General features: G+C 51.0%; 2 protein-coding genes and 1 long non-coding RNA gene across 5 annotated transcripts in view; 2 read left to right on the top strand and 1 right to left on the bottom strand.

Moving 5' to 3' along the window:
• The window catches only part of LOC132534637 (uncharacterized), a 22,919-nt gene extending 21,776 nt beyond the window's left edge, over positions 1-1,143 (top strand). Inside the window, exon 3 of the long non-coding RNA XR_009546364.1 lies at positions 1,131-1,143. This is a non-coding gene — a long non-coding RNA (uncharacterized LOC132534637). The remainder of the gene's footprint in view (positions 1-1,130) is intronic.
• A 270-nt stretch (positions 1,144-1,413) lies between these two features.
• Positions 1,414-9,528, top strand: R3HCC1 (R3H domain and coiled-coil containing 1). The gene is made up of 8 exons (XM_060179147.1): positions 1,414-1,417; positions 1,736-2,165; positions 2,607-2,744; positions 3,382-3,979; positions 5,409-5,581; positions 6,653-6,723; positions 8,019-8,114; positions 9,189-9,528. Exons 1-8 carry the CDS (start codon positions 1,414-1,416, stop codon positions 9,326-9,328), a joined length of 1,650 nt encoding a protein of 549 aa, XP_060035130.1. The 3' UTR covers positions 9,329-9,528.
• Positions 9,529-10,742: 1,214 nt separating this feature from the next.
• LOXL2 (lysyl oxidase like 2) overlaps positions 10,743-18,647 on the bottom strand; it is a 125,560-nt gene continuing 117,655 nt past the window's right edge. For all 3 annotated transcript variants that reach the window (XM_060178869.1, XM_060178870.1, XM_007538794.3), the window contains 4 exons: positions 16,557-16,672; positions 15,674-15,810; positions 12,659-12,770; positions 10,743-11,563 (listed from right to left, as the gene is read on the bottom strand). In XM_060178869.1, coding sequence (XP_060034852.1) covers positions 11,484-11,563; positions 12,659-12,770; positions 15,674-15,810; positions 16,557-16,672 — 445 coding nt within the window. In that variant the 3' untranslated portion in view covers positions 10,743-11,483. The remainder of the gene's footprint in view (positions 11,564-12,658; positions 12,771-15,673; positions 15,811-16,556; positions 16,673-18,647) is intronic.

The following is an 18,647-nucleotide window of genomic DNA, read 5'->3' as shown; positions in this document are numbered from 1 at the left end:
CTACACCTGCTTTACTTTGATAAAAGTTTTCAGAAAAAATTTTCCCCCTCAGCTCTGGTTTATGGTGGTGCAGGAAACTGAAGCTGGACCTCTGGTGCCTCAAGCATGAAAAGTCTTTCATGTAACCATTATGCTATCTCCCCTACCCCCATTCATTCTGACACCAGAAATTAATTAGTTGTGGAACTATTCACCTTTTAAGTTATGTATACTCACATTTGGTATAACACTGGTATGCTGAAGTATACATCTGAATTCATTGTTCTCTGTCTTCATTTTCGTGCTTCCTTTGAGTGACTTGAACATAATTTAGATTTTTGTTGTGCGCGGGCCAAGGAGAAGAGAGAGAGGAGGGGTCCTGAGCGAAGAAGAAACACAAATCTTTATTTGCGTTTGCACCTCAAAGTTGGGTGCTAGAGAAGCAGGTTGGGCCATGTGGAGTCTGAACACTGAAACGGAGTGCTGGCAAGAGAGAGAGGTGTGGAAGAAGAAGGGCTTTTATAGGAGCAGCTTTCGCCAGAATGGGAGGGGGAGGAGTAACCAAAGCACTCCAAATATCCCGGGGAAATAGACAATGCCCTGAGGGCACAACATGGCTGAACAGGCACTCTGAGAATGTCCCAACTCTTGCGGAAACTAGCAGTAGCCTGAGGGGACAACATGGCAGCTATGACTGCATTGGCACAGTTTCCCAGCAGATTTTTCCCCCATTTTTTCTTTATTAAGGAACCCTCCCAGATGAGCTCTCTTGCAGGTCTGACACTTTTTTCAGTGAGTCTGAGAAACCCATAGATCTTGGTATCATTTAATTTCCATTAAACCTTGAACATCTTGGAAATGTGGGATGAGTCCTGTATATTATAATAGCTTCAGTTCTGCTGTCTCTCCTGTGGGGAGCACTGCCTTATCTCTGCCAGGTCGCGGTTAATGTCAGCTTGTTACTGTCGGTTGGGTTTAAAGTGCAACCTCCCTCCTCAGTTGCCACTGTCTTCCTGAGTGTGAGTGTGTGGATGGGGCTTCTGACTTCCCTCTAGACTTCCACGCTCGCCCTCCTGACTGGGAGGGGTGCACATGCCTTGCTGCTGCCCCCATGTGCTCTTCTCTTGCACCTGGGTTGTCACTGCTTGGAGGTCGAGACCCAGGGTGATCAAGGGCTTCCATTGAAGCCGCTTTTCAGGGCGCAGGCGTTCAGCCCTGGCCTTGTAGTCTACACTAGCCCACAGAGACTGCCCAGTGCCACGAACTGCCAGCCCACTTAGGTGAGTGCTGGTGTTATTTCGGCGTATCAGTACCGTGTATCAGTAGTTCAAGTTGATAGCCTGCAATCCCCAGTTTAGTGGCTACCCTGCCCAGGTACCCACAGGATCGCACACCTGTCAGTGTCCCATCTCGGAGGTGGGGGAAAAGGTCGTGATGGGTGGGTAAAGGCTGACAAAATACTCATACCCAGAATCCTCCCTCCTGATTCCCGTTCTGTCCCCCAGAAGACTGCACTGGCAAATCGTGTGTCCCCAAGACCTAGCATATCGTAGTCATCGGTAAGTGTCGCCTGAGGGGAGTTGATCTGTAAGTGTCGCCTGAGGGGAGTTGCTCTCCCGGAAGCACCGCCCCTCTGAACCCCGCCTCTCAGCCGCTGCTGCCGTGTCTCCCCCGCGCCGCGCGGTGGCGCTACGGCCCCGCTGAGCCCGGGCGGTTTTCGGGCGCGCTAAGCGCACAGGCTGTTGGGACCCTCGAGGGAGGCGGCGACGCGCTAGCGGCCGCGGTGAGTGTGCTGGGCCCCGCGGGCGGCTGCTCCGGGACCCTCCGGGCCGGCAGCTCCGGGGCCCGGAAGGTCCAGCCGACCCGAGGCTCCCGGGAGCTGAGCCTGGCCTCGCGGGGCGGGGGGCCCTGGAGCCCCTCCCCGGCCTGGCTGGGCTCCGAGGGGCAGCCCCTGCCGGCCGGCATCCGCCTCCGGGGCTCGGCCGGGGTTCGCGGGTGCGGCCGGCGGCGAGTCTCGGGGCGGCGGGCGGTGTGCGCCCTGACCCGCTCTTCCCACCCGCAGGCGTCCCCACCGTCACCCTGGCCCTCCTCCTGGATGGCGTCTTCCTCTCCCCCGCCGAGAATGACTTCGTGCACCGGATCCAGGAGGAGCTGGACCGCTTCCTGCTGCAGAAGCAGCTCTGCAGGTGAGCGGCCGCGCCGGGGCTGGGGGGTGCAGACCCCTCCGCAGCCGGGCTCCCCGGAGCAGCCTGGCCCAGGCGCGGTGACTCCCTGAGCGGGGAGCTCATTCGCCTTTTCCGCGCCGGGTCTGAGGGCTCCTCGAGCTCCGCAAACACCAAGGCCTCGTGGCTTTAATAGATGCTCTGGGGCCTCTCCCAGCATCTTTCCTTTGAAGTTCCCAGCATCACCTCGAAGCCGAGGGAGCCCAGCGCACGAGTGGGGATGGGGTAGGAGCTCCCTGTGGTCATCTCCGTGTCTGGGGCCTTGCATTTGCCCTGGACCCAGAGGGTGGGGCAGAAGCAGCTCGGCGGCGTGAGCCTTTTCCAGTGGGAGTGCTCCCGGGGGAGGGAGTAAAGCTCTGGGGTCAGTACTTGGCGCTTTTTCAGCTGCACCTGCCTCCTTCCCAGGGTGCTGCTTTTCCCCCCACTTTCCAGTCGTCTCCGGTACCTGATCCACAGGACAGCAGAGAATTTTGATCTTTTGAGCAGCTTCTCTGTAGGTGAAGGCTGGAAGAGGAGGACCGTCATCTGCCACCTGGACATCAGGTGTGTACCCACCGGCATGGGAGACCCTGAGCAGTTTCTGGTGGGTGGTGGGGTGTGCAGGCCAGGCACCCCAGGCTGCAGCATAGTTGCTTAAAGTCAGCTGCCTTGTGTTGGCAACGGAGCAGGCAGATGGGCACTGTTTGTGGAATTCCAGTTAAACACATCGGGCCAAAGGAAAGAAAGGGTGGGGGCAGCTCTAGTAGTGAATATGTCTGCCCAGCACCCCTGTGGGTGAGGTCACACCCCCTGGGGTGTGAGAACTCCTCTGAGCCCTCATTTATCTGCCTCCATGTTCATTCTGCAGGATCCATACTTTGTGATCTAAGCAATCTTAAGTTAGCTAGTTTCCTAACAGCCCACCTCCTACTTACTTTTGAATACTCAGAAGCATTTTGCCCACTGGTTGCCTGACCATATTCACTCATCTTTAGTTCATTTTTGTCACTGGAGGGAACATTGACTTTTTTAGGCATACTCAGAGGTGGTATTCACCTTCCCGAGCTATTTTCCAGGGCTATTTGGGCTTTAGATCTTGCCAAATGTTGATTTGATAACCTCACCCCTGAAGGATAGGTAGTTGCAGCCATTCCTTTTGCAAAGATTCTGTACCTTGGTCTGATCACTTCTCCCGCCCCAGGTTACCCAGTACAGATGGCCTTTCTGGCCACTGCCGCCCTCCTGCCTCTCACCCCATCAAATACAGAGGTCCTCATTCCACCTCCAAACGTGGAGCAGCTACAGGTGCCCGAGGAGCACGGGGTGGCCGGTGGCAGCGTGGACGCAAGCCAGACCAGGCCTTCTATGTGCCCCGGGTGCGACGTCGGCAAGACTGGACACAGGCCCCTGCCCCAGAGCTCAAGGGCTATATCCCAGCCATAGAGCTTCCAGAGGAGCCTGGAAATGTTGGTGCAGGAGACCCTGGTTCTGATCAGGAAAGTCCTGTGCTCACAACTCAGCCAACAGAGGAACTAACAGGTCCAGCCCCGCATTGTGAGAATGAACCACTGCTGGACTCAGTTAGCTCTGTTGCCCCAGGACCTGACAGCCACTCCGTGGCAGGAAAGCAAATGGAAACAGCCACACAGCATGGATCTGGTCTGCAGCTGGATTTGGAAGAGGGGGATGGACGTGAGCTGAAGAAGAGCCTGGAGGCAGAGGAAGAAGAGGAGGAAGAAGAAGAGGAGGAAGGGCCTGTCAGCTATTCTGAAGATGATTACAGTGAGCTGCTGCAGGAGGTGATGAGGCTTTTAAGCCTGGGAAAGGGAGGATGGAAGTGAGATGGGTGCATTTGTGGGGGGCTGGGGGCTGGGGCCCTGGTTTAGAGGTCTAGAGTCATGAGGATATATGACAGCTGAGCAGGACTGGATATGGAGTGATAGAGGAGCTGGAGGTTCCCTGCCTGAGGGAGTCGGGATCACAGAGTAAAGGGGAACAGAGCAGGGTATAGGGTCAGAACATAAGGTGTAGGAACTCACTAACCAGCGGCAAGTAAGTCATGTTGCTTCCTAAGACTTTTCTTTAAAGATGATCCCAACTTCACAGGTAAGAGAGAGAGAATGTGTCCATGGGTAAGTGCTTGGTATCATGCATTACAGTCACACATCACTCAGCAGTGTGCCAGTTCGTGATAGATCCAGTCAGCAGGATGGTGACCCCCGAGGACTGTACCAGATAGCGCCAGATAGTGTAATCACGTATAGGCTGTATGATCTAGGTTTGTGTAATTAATCACACACTATGATTACCCTCTGTGATGTTTGCACAATGACATGTTTCTCAGAGTGGCATAGGTACTGGTTATGAAAATTAACTCTTCTGCCTAAAACCTCTACAGATATTGTTTCCTTACAACTGTATGTCTGCCCATAACACTGTCTGTCCATTGGGAGGGCAGGAATGGTTTATAGCAATTTCCTAGATGAAGCAGGGAGATCAAAAAAAGACTTAATTTAATATCACATCTTTTAAGAGGGAGAAACAAATCCTAGCTTTGGGCGGTCTCTTCGTCTCCCTCTCCTCTCACTTTCTTTACAATTTTGGGCAAAAGTATGTCATTTTTTAAAAAATATATTTATTTATTTTCCCTTTTGTTACCCTTGTGTTTTGTTGTTGTTGTTGTTGTAGTTATTGTTGTCATCATTGTTAGATAGGACAGAGAAATGGAGAGAGGAGGGGAAGACAGAGGGGGAGAAAAGATAGACACCTGCAGACCTGCTTCACCACTTGTGAAGTGACTCCTCTGCAGGTGGGGCGCTGGGGGCTCAAACCAGGATCCTTAACACCAGTCCTTGCGCTTCACGCCACATGCGCTTAACCCACTGCGCTACCGCCTGACTCCCAAAGTATGTCATTCTTAACTTAGTTTCTGTTTGCAAAGTGAGTGTATAGAATAGTTTTCAGGATCTTATGAAGCATGTGTGTTTAAGTGTCTATCAGCCAGTGGATACACCATAAAAATGAGTTCCCTCTCCTCCAACTCCTGCTTCTCTTCCTTCCTGTCCAGCTGCCATTGTGTCACCTTGCCCAGCCTCCTGGCAGCTGAGCTTCCCTGGGAGACCATCCTTGGTGCTCTCCTGCCTATGCTGAGACTTGTGTGGTTTTTCAGAGCAGCTGTCTGGAGCCTTGTGCCAGGGTGTGCTCACTAAAGGGTCTGCTTTCTGTCAGATAATGGACAAGCTGACTGAGAAGGAGATCCAGGTAGAACAGATCCATGTGGACACGTCTTCCTTCACGGAGGAACTGCCTGGAGAGAAAGATCTCGCCCACGTGGTGGAGATCTATGACTTTGAGCCAGTGTTCAAGACCGAGGACCTGCTTTCAGCATTCTCAGAATTCCAGTGAGTGCTGCGGGGAAGGGGAGGAGGAGGAAGGCCTTGGTGACCACTGCCAGTAGCCAGTGATCCAAGAGAGAGGCAGATGCTCTGACTCCTTATCCTTAGACAGCTTAACCTGCTGGCCCTGACTGTGGGGACAAAGAGAGCTGACCTTGAGGTGTGAACAAGTCCTAGACTGGCACAGGGCAGCATATGACCTTGTTTCCACACACCTAGCAAGACCTGGTGGGTCCGTCAGAACACAGGATGTGGGTGACCTACCATCTCCCCTCTCTCCCTGCTTCACCACTGAGGCACTCAAGTCAACAGGACCATCCCCCAAATTTAAATTTCCTGGGAAGAGCAGGGTGCTGGTGTTTCTGGGGCAGAGTTGGGATGTACTTTGGAGCCACAGGAATATATTTAGAGGAGAGATTTCTGTTTCCCTGAGTTGCTTTGGCGCAGATCTCTTACTTTCTTTTCTCTAGTTCCTTTCTTCTGCTGCTTAGGCAGTTAAATCACCTGTTTCTTCATGGCCCCCTTGAGTGCCCCCCCCCCATCCTCCCAGCACTTCAGCAGGGGACAGCTGAAGTGGGTTGGGGGTGGCAGGAAGAGAGTCTTCTCTCTGCTCCATAACTTGTGGCCAACCTGGGGCCCCTGGGACTTCCTCAGCCTATGTAGGCAGCATGCTCACAGGAGCTGGGAGCCCCCCACCCTCACCCCCGGGGAGCTGACTCAGGGCTGCTCTCCTGGGAGTAGTGGAGCCTGACACAGCCGCAGCAGCACTGACAAGCTTGTTTTAGACCCTGTTCTCTGTCCATATGTCCTTTTTTGCCTCTGTCCTCAGACCCACTTCCCAGTATGCCTGTGAGGAGCCTTCTTCCCCACTGCTGGTGTGCTGTGTGGGTACAGTTGTAGTGGATCTACCAGATGAGCGGGGGTGAATTTGGGTTTTTGTTGTCCTTTGTTCAGAGGAGGTGGGAACTTGGCTTGGGCTCACAGGGTTGGAGTCCTGAATGTGGGTGGGGAATAGCGGCTTCATTGAGCAGAAAGTTTTTGTCCATTTCACAATCACGGTCTCCTCTTGCTTGGCAGAGAGAAGGGGTTCAAGATTCAGTGGGTGGACGACACACATGCACTTGGCATCTTTCCGTGTCTGGACTCAGGTAAGGTGGCTCCATGGTGGGTTCAGCCCTCTATCTGTGGTTGAGAAGATAAGGGAGTTTCCTCAGGTGCAGGAATAGCCTTGCCCATGGTGTAGTTGGAACTGGTAGAACTCCTCCCCCTGCCCCAGCTCACTTCCTCCACAGGTTCAGAAGGAGTAATCAGGCCCTGACCAGAGCTCCTAGCATTTCCTATTCCTATTAGTGCCTTTAGCTGGCTTCAGATTCAGGTGACGTTTATTGAGCACACAGCACCAGACAAGCCATAGATACTTCCCGTTGTAAAGGAAGCCCTGTGCATGGGATTCACAGACCGGAGGTTTCCGTTTCATTCCATTCTGATTCAGTTTCCAGTGCAGCCTCAAGAACTAGGTCAGTAGCCTTTCCTCCTGGTGGGGAGACTGATGTTCCGACCGTTGAAGATGAGCACGCCTCTAAAGTGTCTTAGGGCACCACCAGCCTCCTGCCTGCCATCCAGTGCACCCCTCCCTCTCAGCCTCTGTCCTGAGCTGCCCCTGCTGCATCTCTGCTCTCTCTGCATGTGTTGGCAGAGTAACTGCCAGCCCTTGGAACTGGGCTTCTCAGAACCACTCCCTTCTGAACCCCAGAGCTATGAGTGTCCCAGGACACCCTGAGGCTTCAGAAAAGGAGTGGTGTGTATGGAACAGAGGAGACAGTGCGGTGGGGACTCAAGCCCAGGAGGGACACACTGAAGAAAAGGAGGCAAGGAGGGGCAGTCAAGAGGCCTGGTTTTCATTTTGTTTTGAACTCTGCCATAACTACATGCATGAGCATGTGTGCTGGCCTCCACTTCCTCATCTATAATGGGAGGCTTGGACCTGAAGCTCCTCCTTGATGTGCAGTGTATATAGCCCAAGCAACTCGGCACAGGGAGGCCTCAACCCCAAGGAGGGCCTTGAGTGAAGGGATGAGTGGAGCTTGTTTTCACATCTTGGGCTTTAGACGGTGTGTGTTGGGGTAGGGGGTGGGGACAGGTGGGAGGTCAGCTGCCCCTCCTGCTGTCAGAATCAGCCTCACTGCTGCCCAGAGCAGCTCAGGGTGGGTGCATGCTCTGTGCAAATTCCAACTGAAGATACAGGTACAGGGGACCTGAATGATGGAGGCCACTGCTTGGCCAGACAGTGGTGCCAGAGAACCTGTTTCTGACCAGCCTCCTGCCTGTGCTGCAGTGCACCTCTCCCTTTCACCCCTGTCCTGGCTTCACTGAAAGCAGGAGGGGAAGCTCCAGGTTTCTTTTGTTCTTCTCCGTTGCACCCCCCTCCCCCAATCTCCTGCAGCTGCTGAAGCCCTGGCCAGGGATTTCTCAGTGCTCAAGATCCGGCCACTCACACAGGGAACCAAACAGTCCAAGCTCAAAGCCCTGCAGAGACCAAGTAAGGCAGCTGCTTTGGGTAAGGTGGGGGTATGGGGGTGCTAGGCTTAACCTCATTGGGGCCTTCCCTTCGATCTCTTCGCATTCTATTAGTTCTCTGCTTCAGCACCCCTGGACTGGTAGTCAATGGGGTGCTCTCTGACCTCCTACGGCCTAAGGGTGCCCAGAGGAGGAGGGTCCCCCTAGAGAGTGCTGCCACCAACTTGGACCTTGCTGAAGGGCTGTGGAAATCATATTTTGTCTTGGAGAAAACACTATTCTCTGAGGTCATCTCTGGATGTAATTCTGGCCCTGGTTTTTTGTTGTTGTTGTTGTTGTTTGTTTGTTTGTTTTGTTTTTTCCCTGTTGCCACCAGAGTTCATTGGGCCTTGGCATTTTGTGATTCCACTGCTCCCAAAAGTCATTTTGTGTTCTCTTTTTCTTTGATAGAGAGTGAGAGAAAAATAGCAGAGGAGGAGAAGGGAGAGAGACACTTGCAGCATTGCCTCAATACTCATGAAGCTTCCCCATTAGGGTTGAACCTGGGCCTGTGCACATGGTAACATGTGCACTCTACTGGGTATACTTACTACCCCATGACCTGGTTCCCAAGCAAGTCACTTAATTTCTCTTAGCTGATTTCTTTTCGTGTAAAATAAGCAGATTGTAGAGTAGACTGACTCCATGTGAGGAGTAACAGAGCACGACAGACCTGTCCGAAGAAGAGAATACACAGATAGTGCCAGATAAATGATAGAACCTCCTCTCCGGTCCTCTCCTTCCACAAAATTCTGAGGCTGTCCACAGCATTGTGGATTATGTGGCCTTTGTCCTGGAGTTCCTGGAACTGATAAATACCCTATGGTCCAAGAGTCCTATGTCCCAATCCCACAAAGTAAGGCTGACAGGATTAACCACTGCTCTGTACAGTCAGAAAAACTGGGGGACACAGAGAGGTGACACAGTTGGGTCTGGAGCCCATGGCAGGTCCCTCTCCCTGACATTTGGCCACATGAAGTCCTGATGGGCCTTATGCATAACAGAGGGGGTTTTGCCTTGAGTCCAAGTCTCAACTTCATTGGAGCTTTGCTTTTAGAACTCCTGCGTCTGACAAAGGAGAGGCCACAGACAAACACAGCGGTGGCCCGGAGACTGGTGGCCCGAGCCCTGGGACTCCAACACAAGAAGAAAGAGTGGCCATCTATAGTTGAGTCTCCTGATACCCCAAAGTCCTGACCAGCCCAACAAGCCTGTGGCAGAGCCCCAGGACTAAGAAGATGGTGCCCCCACACCACGAGCCTTTACAGATGCCAGAAACAGCCCTGTGCCATCGACAAAACTTCACCATGGGCTGTGCTGGACTTTTTGTTTAATCTTGTTTTAGTAGTTGAGAAAAAAAATAAAAACTTCAATTAAGTAACTGCTTCAAACTTTGATGTTGTGTCATGGGACACTAGGGAGTGCTGTTTCCCGTTTTAGACCTGGGACTGCTGAAGCGATCTGTCATTCCTGGAGACTGGCTCACCTCAGACAGGATCCCAGTTGGACCTCAAAAACATTTTTGCACAGAGCCTGCCCTTTTTTTTTGGGGGGGGGGTTGACACCTATTCTATGACACCTGCTTAGTGTCCCCATAACAGCCCAGGTGTCCTCCTCCCTGCTGCCGAGGTGACTTGGTGCCACAGGCCCAGACCTTCAGACTGGCCGTGTGCCTGACAGGATGGGTGGCAAACAGGCCTCTTGTGGAAATAATGCCCATGAAACCACGAGGTGAATCCTAAAACTTGGGCTAGATTTGCTTCCCTTGTGAGAACAGATGAGAACAGCTGCAGGAGCAAGTCCCCGGGGGTCATCTCTTTAGTGCTTTGAGGTCACTGCTGACCCTTCTAACCTGTGGGTCACAGCATGCTTTTGGTGTTAGTGGGAATCCCCATTTTACTGGCAGTGAGAGTGGTTGTCCCAGTGCCCGCCCACATTGTCACCTGGCCTGGAGGAGCTGTGCCCGTTTTGCCTTCTAGGGCTTTGATGGCATCACCTCTCAAAACTGGCCCTAGCACTGCTCTTTGGAGAAACCACCCAGGGAGAGTTTCACTCTAGATGTCTTCAGTGTGGATCTCACCTGAGCACTGCACCCCTCACCAGTGTAAAACATATGAGTTAAAAAAGACTTGGGGAGTCGTCCATTAGCGCAATGGGTTAAGCGCACATGGCACAAAGCGCAAGGACCACGGTAAGGATCCCGGTTCAAGCCCCGGCTCCCCACCTGCAGGGGAGTTGCTTCACAGGTGGTGAAGCAGGTCTGCAGGTGTCTGTCTTTCTCTCCCTCTCTGTCTCCCCCTCCTCTCTCCATTACTCTCTGTCCTATCCAACAATGATTACAACAATAAAACAACAAAGGCAACAAAAATGAATAAATAAATATTAAAAACAACTTGGTTTTCTATTTGTTTTGATGCTTATGATCTGTTTAATGTGCTGCTCTCCCAAGGCAGAGCTGCTCCTCTGTGGTCATGATGGACAGAGGCAGTCAGATTCCTCCGTATGTGTATATACACATGTGCATGCGCACATGTAAGCATGTGAAGTCCAACCATTACCAACAAAATGGAAATGCCTTGTTATGCACAAGTTCAAGTGAAATGCAGGTGTTTATCATAAATCTTTTATTCAAAGTTTCAAGTATGTGTCAGTGTCCATGATGACACACAGTGTGGTGAGTGAGCTCATCGCCCAGGACTGGGGTTAAAGCACCGCTAGATCATTTACCCACAGTGTCAGAACGACAGAAAGAGTCACTTACACAGGTGGGCTGGTTTTTCTCTGGGACTATACTTTAAAGGCCCAGATGCCACAAAACTACTTTGTGTTTGAAAGTCAGTGAAGATATAATAAAGATATCTTGAAGGAAGTAAAAAAAAAAAAAAAAAGGTGGGGGTGAGAGAAGCACCAACTGTGAGCTCACGTGTTTACATTTAGGAATGGAATGGGATGGAGGCAGTTTGCTTCTTTAGGAGAGAATCTAGATAATTCAAGTGTGCAGAGAAACAACTGGGCCACCTAGGCCTGGCCAGCCCCATCTGCCTGCCTACTGATGTAGGCTCCTTGGGTGAGCTGAGGGTGTGGTGTTGGGCTCAGGGTGGACATGGTATGGGTGAAACAAGCGCATGACAGCCTTTGTACCTGGCATCCTGGACAAGATAGCCCTTGAGGCTGCTCCCCCAGCCAGGTGAAAAAGCCCCAATCCCCAGCAGCCCCCTGGAAACATCAGGACTGTGCGGTTCCTCCTGAACTCAGGCAAAACAGCAGGGCTGGCTGGCCGGTGAGGTCAGGCTGCAGTTCTTGGGAGGGAGATGTGCTGGGACCAGAAGACAGGAGGTGACCACAGGCTTCCTTATGAAGGGGACAGCTGGTTATTTGTGAGTCCGCTGAAGTGTTCAAACTTTTTTTCCGTCTCTTCACTGAAGGATCCGCCTGAGGGGATGGCATCAGGGAGAGTTTGGCCAAACAGACACTCAACACTGGGCAGGCTGGAGTGGTTAGCATTGGGAGCCCCCTCCACAGGCTGCCTGTGCCAGTTATTCTGGGTCCTGCACATGCCAGGAGCCCTGTCCAGGTTGAGTAAGGATGTGACTAAATAATGTATTTCATGTTTGCCTTTGGTAAGTGTGAGGGCCATCATTTCTGGCTGTAAAAGAGAAATCCCTTGTCCCCATCCCAACCCCAGGTTTGTAAGGCAAAATGTCTGCTGAGCAACAAAAGCAACAGTGGTATGACCCTGGGTCCATACTCCCAGAGGGATAAAGAATAGGAAAGCTATCAGGAGAGGGGAGGAGATATGGAGTTCTGGTGTGTGTGTGTGTGGGGGGGGGAGGAATTGTGTGGAATTGCATCCCTCTTATCCTATGGTCTTGTCAGTGTTTCCATTTTATAAACAAAAATTATTAAAACAAAAATAAAAAGAACTAGCTTCTACTGGGAAATGTTATGCATGTACAAACTATTGTATTTACTGTTGAATGTAAAACATTAATTCCCCAATAAAGAAACTAAAAAAAAAAGAAAAGAACTAGCTTCAAGGGCTGGCAAAACAGCTCACTTGGATAATGTGCTGCTTTGCTAACTGCAACCCTGGTTTGAGTCTGGCCCCCACTACATTAAAGAAACCTTTGGTCTCTTTTTCTCTTTGCCTCTCTATCATAAAAAAAATAAAATAAAAATAAAAAAAGAATTAGCTTCTAGTTGCTGACAGCAAAACTGATAGACAAAGCCCACAATCTGCTGACACGTTTAGGTCACAAGCATAAAAAGGTAGCAGCCAGTCTTTAAAGAGCTTTTGGGGTCTGTGCTGGGCCAGGCGCTTCTGCACAACCAGAGCTGGCTGTGAAAGCCCAGCTTCCATCCAGGCCCCATTGGTCTGCCTGTGGAAACAGGCTGCTGGCGGGTTCTTGCTCTACCCAAATGTGAACCTGCTCTTCAGGAAAGTAGGGCAGTTCCTGCCTGTTTCCTGCTGTGGAGGGGAGACAGCCCAAGGGGTGCTGTGCTTTCACAGGAGTGCCGGGGACCTACCTATGTGGCAGTTGTACATCCAGATGCGATGCCCATCATAGCGGGTCCTGCACTTCATGATGTTGTTGGTATAGTCGGACTCTGCCACCTCGTAGTTGGGGTTAATGATGACCTGGGGGGAGGAGACTCGAGTCAGAGGAGCCTGCAATTCTGCCTACGATATCCTCTGCCCCCCGGCCTAGAGCCCTGTGGAGGCTAGCCCTGATGCCAAAGCTGATGACCTCCCTCAGAGGAGAGCAGTGATAAGAGCAGGGAGGCAGAGAGGGGCAAGGCCTGCATAACAAATCCACCACTCCTAGAAGCCATCTTTTCCTTTTCTTTTTCCTTCTTTTATATGATAGAACTGAAAGATTGAGGGGGTGGGGTTAGAAGAAGAGTCACCTACAGACCTGCTTCACTACTTGTGAAGTATCATGCCTTGAACCCAAGTCCTTGCAAGTGGTAACGTGTACTCAGCCAGGTGCACCATTGTCCAGCAATTATCATACACAGCCCCTTTACCAAAGGTAAGCTTTCAAGATGGGGTTACCCTGTCTGAGTGCCTTGGGAGCCTTAAGGTTGGTAGAAAAGCAAGGGTTGGGAGTCTGGGGAACCACAACACAGACTGAGGGACATTAGTGGCTGGGGTAGAGTGTACTAAGATGGGTGGGGACAAGGGCATGGGTGGGAGGGAATGGGAAGCCTGGTCTTAGGGATTGGTCTCTCCTGGAAACCCCTGCACCCCTCAGGGTGGCAAGATTCCCTTCTCCCCAGCACCTTCCTCTGTATTGCCACAGCTAAGACGGTGGAGTGCAAGAAGCAGGAATAGCAATGACCATCATTTTGGAAGGGTTCAATGAAGGAACAGAAAGGGGAGGTTTGGGTGTAAAACAGAAAGGTGTGCATGAACAGACAAACCAGCCCTGGGACAGTGGAGGCTACTTATGACAAGCCTTCCCCCAAGGCCTTTGCTCCATCTGGACCCCACCCCCACCCTAGCTGAAGCCAAGGGGAGGAGAGCTGGCTTAGGGGAAAAGAGATGGAGGGAACAGCAAGCTAACCTACGAATGTTCTTTTGTTTTGGTTCCCCAGAAGAACCCGAGTACCGCTCTTGTTAGGGTATCTGGGCCTGCCCAGGAGCTGGTGTGGGAAAGCAAGCCAACATGGACCTCAGGCTTGGGTTCTGACCCGAGTCTGCCATTCTGGGAGACCCACACCTGACCCTGCTTGCTAGCCCTGCCCTGGGCTGTGTCTCAAATGACTTTGACTCTTTAGAGAGAGGAAAATGGGTGGGCTTTCTTTCTTTCTTTTTTTAAATTTATTTCTTTATTGGGGAATTAATGTTTTACATTCAACAGTAAATACAACAGTTTGTACATGCATAACATTCCCCAGTTTCCCATTTAACAATACAACCCCCACTATGTCATTTATCATCCTTCATGGACCTGTATTCTCCCCACCCACTCACCCCAGAGTCTTTTACTTTGGTGCAATAGGGCTTGCTTTCATTTCTCTCTCTCTCTTTTGGTGGTACTACGTTCTCATAAATATCCAATCTCACTTCTCCCTGACCAACATTTTCTTTTTATGTTTATTCCAAATAGAGGAGAGACACCACAGCACTACCCTGCTGTGGAGCCTGTTGGTCTTCCGGGGAAACAGGCATTTTGGTTAATTAGTCATTACTATGCCTCTTGGAAGTTAATGTACTAACTGGATATTTCAAGGAGCAGGAATGCAGAGAATAATGTGGATGGACCTGGATTCCCTTGGCAATAGTAAAGTCCTGTCCTAGGAACTTTGAGATGAAGCAGGCCCATTATCCATCCCCAGTGAGCTACAGTCACTGGACAACAGATGGCATTTGTCAGAACACAGCTGCCCAGCAATGTGAGAGCAAACCTCAAACAAGCCACTGCCACATGGTATAAATGCTTATGTATTTAGTATCTCAAAAAAGATTGTGTGGGCCTCTCAGGGTCTAGGATTCTAGGCTTGCAGGTAGGGAAGTCCCTCTGTGGGCAACTCTTGGCAGGTCCCTCCCAGAGCTGTCTCCTGGGTGGGGACAATGGCCAAGGCCTGGGTAGGCTCAGGAAGTGGTGCCTTAGGAAATCTGTCTAGGCAGAAGAACATATTCTTGGTCATCTACTTGGCTACCCAACAAAGCAAGCTGTCAAGCAGGCTGGGTGGGCACATGGGGAAAGAAAAGGGCAGGTTGACATGCATAAAGGCACCTGGACACCAGAAAGAGGTTCTGGGAGTGCTAAGATGGCCACCCACATGGACAGAATATGGGGACATCACCACACACTGTCATCAGGCTCCCTCATGTGCTCCCTCATGTGCTCCCTCATGTGCTCAACAGCCCAATAGTACCATCACAGATTCATTCAGCCATCTGGTGAGTTGCTCCCAGTATTGACTTGGCTTTCAGCAGAGAGTGTTGCTGGGCGAGGCAAGTCCCAAACACTAGTGATGGTGCTTTGTGAGATGATTTCAGCTTTTAGGAGGCCACTAGGTGGCACACCCTGCAGACCACATTCAGTACCAGGCATGGTCACTCAGGGCAGCTTCACCAGAGATGGAGCAGTACTCTCTCTAGCTCTCTCATTCTCATGGGGAGGGGGGGCTGTGAGGAGCAGTCACTGAGGGTCAGCAACAATCTTCATGGCAAAGTGTGTGTGGGGGGGGGAGTGTTGTTGTTGTTGTTGTTCTCTGCCTGGATGGCTCTGGAACATAAGTGACACAAGTTGCTTTGGAGTCTGTGGAACAGATTCCTGCCCAGTGTGATCCACAAGCTCCAGGTGTTGACTGAGTCCAGTGGGACTAGAATCACTACCCTCCGGAGGCCTCATATACTCAGGTACACAACGAAACTGAGGCCTCTGCCTGTAGACACTGAGCCATGGAGAGCCTGGCCTCTGACATGCGTTGGTGTATGTGCACCACCAGGAAGGAGGTGCCTCCCCTAGGTGAGGAGAAAGCCTCTCCGTCCCTCATCAGGGGCAGGGATCCCCTGCCCATATGCCCCACCTGAAACACATAGTCTCCCGGCGGCACATCGGTGATGTCCACCCACTGGCAGTCAATGTCGTGGCGGTAAACATCCCAGCAGCCCATGGTAATGCCCTGCTCACCAAAGTTGGCACACTCATAACTCTTCTGGATGTCTGCAGACAGGATGAAAGGAGATGTTACCTTGCAACCTAAGTCCCTTTGCTCTGTCCCATGTGCCTGCAGAAGACCCTAGGCAGCTCCTCAATGGGTGGTGACACCACTTTCAGTATGACCCTTCATCCCCAGAGGCCCAACTTTTCTTCCTCTGATTCTATGTCCCATCTCTGTGAGACTCCCTACCCAACTTCACCCCTCCATCACATGCAGGTCAGGACCCCACAAAGCCTTCCTGCGCTTTGGAAATCAGCAGCCTGGAAAGGAAGTCTGTGTGGGAAAGTTCCAGTATTTTGAGTTTTGTCTAAAGTGGGGTCACCTAGCCTCCCTCTGAAGACTCAGCACTGGGGCTGAGCTCCTTTATTGGGTCAGCCCCAAGCACAAAACCAGTGTTTAAAACCCACTTGCTGTGTCTCTGAGGCATGTCAGCAAGGGGCCTTGTCAAGAACGTATGAATTGTGTGTGGGCACTCCTCTTAGCACAGGGTTTACTGAGAAAAACCATAAACAAGAGCCTGTGGGATCTGGGGATACCTGGGAAATGGGGAAGCCCTACTGGTCAGTATGAATCTGGGGATCCTCTAGAGTCAGGCCTTGCTGAAGTCCCAAGCTATAGCCACTGAAGGCCCCAGCAAAGGTTGTTGAAGTGTCACAGTGAGCAAGAGGAGGGAGTCCAGTGTCATTCCCTGGTCCATCTGGGTGGACCTAGCCGTTGGAGCATCTCACAGCCCCACCCACAGAGGTACCTCCTTCACACTCCGTGTCCTCCAGGCAGAAGCTGGCTTTGTGGCCCTCGGCCACCTTGGTGCCATTGAGACTCAGCAGGTCATAGTGGGTGAAAACTTCCATGCTGTGGTAGTGCCTGCGGATGAGAGGAGGCCTGGAGATAGTACCTGAAGCAATGGCCACCTGCTTGCAGCTGCCTAGGTCACCACATCACCAGCTGAGCCTCATGGACCAAAAGTATGGCTGACTGAGACAAGGGTGACAGGGACCTAAGGGAGAATAGAAGCAGAAGCCAATATCCATGTTCGTGTCTATCCCCATATCCACAGCTGGAGTTTCACTGCTTCAGGATGACTTTCTTCAGGTAGAAAGAGGAAAAGGGCTGGCAGTGGCACACCCAGTAGAGCTTACATGTTCTGTCTGGGAACCTAGGTTCAAGCTCCTGTCTCCACCTGAGGGGTGGGGGAGTTTCACAAGTGATAGAGAAGTGCTGTAGATGTCTCTCTTTTTTTCTCCCCCTTTCACCACCTCACCTCTGTTTTTTCTCTTTCTCTATAAAATAAAAAAGAAGAAAAAAAATGGTCATCAACAGTAGTGAAGTTGTCATACAGACAAGGAGCCCAGGAGATACTCTAGTGGTGAAAGAGAGACAAGGGGAAAGAATAAGTGGAGAGAGAGAGAGAGAGAGAGAGAGAGAGAAGAGGGAGAGAGAACACAGTAGTGAAGCTTCCCCCAGCACTGTGGTAAGGACATAGCTTACCAGGTAGAGAGCTCACTGTACCATGTACAAGGATCAGGGTTTGATCTCCTGGCCACACCTGCTCAGGGGAACTATACAGGTTGTAGAATGAACAGTATTATCATGTCTCCTTTTCTTTCTTCAATTTTGTTTATTTTAGTGAGAGAGAAAGGCACACAAAGAGGCACCAAAGCACTGTTAAGCTCTTTCTTATGGTGGTACTGGGAACTAAACATGAGACCTCAGAACCTCAGGTATGGAAGTTTTTTTGCATAAACATTATGCTGCCTCCCCAGGTCTGGTGTCTTTCCTCTCTTTCCCTTTCTACTTTTTTCTCCTTCTCTTTCACCTTCTATCTAAAAAACAAATAAATAAAAGGTGGGAGGAGAGGAGGCAGTGATACATGCAGCAGAGTGCAGAGGGACTAGAAGGACAACTTAGCTAAGAAGAAATTAGAGAATCATTTTTCCCTTTCTCCTGCACTTGCTTGTGCAACAAAATCACCTGAGAATTTAAAAATTTTGCAAGTTGGACTTAGCCATGGTCACTCATGCTTTTGGGTTAAGAGCCAAAAAGGCAGAGCCAGGGGCCATGGAGAACATTCACAAGGACACATTCTGTAGCAGATGAAGTGATGATTCTGAAAATGTCTATTTTGGCTTCATGGAGAAGCAGGATGAGACAGGAGGTCTGACTCACTGCCTAAAACATGTCTGCATCACTCAGAGAGGGGCTTATGTGGTTGTGTTTACTGACTGGAATAACTGAAGAGAAACTGGTTTGTGTGCCGTTGTCTAAACAAACCTCAGACACAATCCACAGACAGAGTGTTGTAAGGCTGACCTCCTCCCATTCCTCCTGCTTCCTGAAGACTTGATTTAAGCCTTCCCCAGCTCTTCAGTTTTTCCTCTTCAAACACCAGGAGGGATACAGCTGGTTGGGAGACTCCCAACTCCAGCTTTGTCCCTGCTGCCTCTTTGGAGCTACTCTTTCCCAGCTGGCTCAGAGACACCCTCTCATCACCATAAATGCTCCCCACTAAGGCCCCCTGCCCCGGTACAAAACAGCCAGCAGTGGACTTCTCTCCAGGCTAGCATGGCCTAACTTTTGGAAGTCTAAGTCCTTTGAAACAGCAAGGGAAAGTGACATAGAAAGAAATTCCAAAACATGAAAAAGAGAAAAAGATGTCCTGACATTGGATGGAGGTTGCTGTCATCTGTATGAAAGGATGACCTTGACCTTGTACAGTAAGATCCCAGAGATCAGGCAGAAAATCAGGGTGTTTGGAACACTGTTTGGTGTTCAAAGTCTTTGTAGCCTCAAATAAAAGAGAATCAGTGTAGTGTGTGTGTGTGTATGTACACATATCCTC

This window comes from Erinaceus europaeus, chromosome 19 (genome assembly GCF_950295315.1).
Source record: "Erinaceus europaeus chromosome 19, mEriEur2.1, whole genome shotgun sequence".
Lineage (NCBI taxonomy): Eukaryota > Metazoa > Chordata > Mammalia > Eulipotyphla > Erinaceidae > Erinaceus > Erinaceus europaeus.
Note: the sequence above shows the minus strand (reverse complement) of the source record. Positions and strands in the feature narration are given on the sequence as shown.

Bases quoted from the DNA above. Each gene is read 5' to 3' on its own strand.
- R3HCC1 (XM_060179147.1), top strand. The intron at 6,724-8,018 runs GTAAGGTGGCTC...AATCTCCTGCAG, and splicing joins CTTTCCGTGTCTGGACTCAG to CTGCTGAAGCCCTGGCCAGG. The intron at 8,115-9,188 runs GTAAGGCAGCTG...CTTTGCTTTTAG, and splicing joins CAAAGCCCTGCAGAGACCAA to AACTCCTGCGTCTGACAAAG.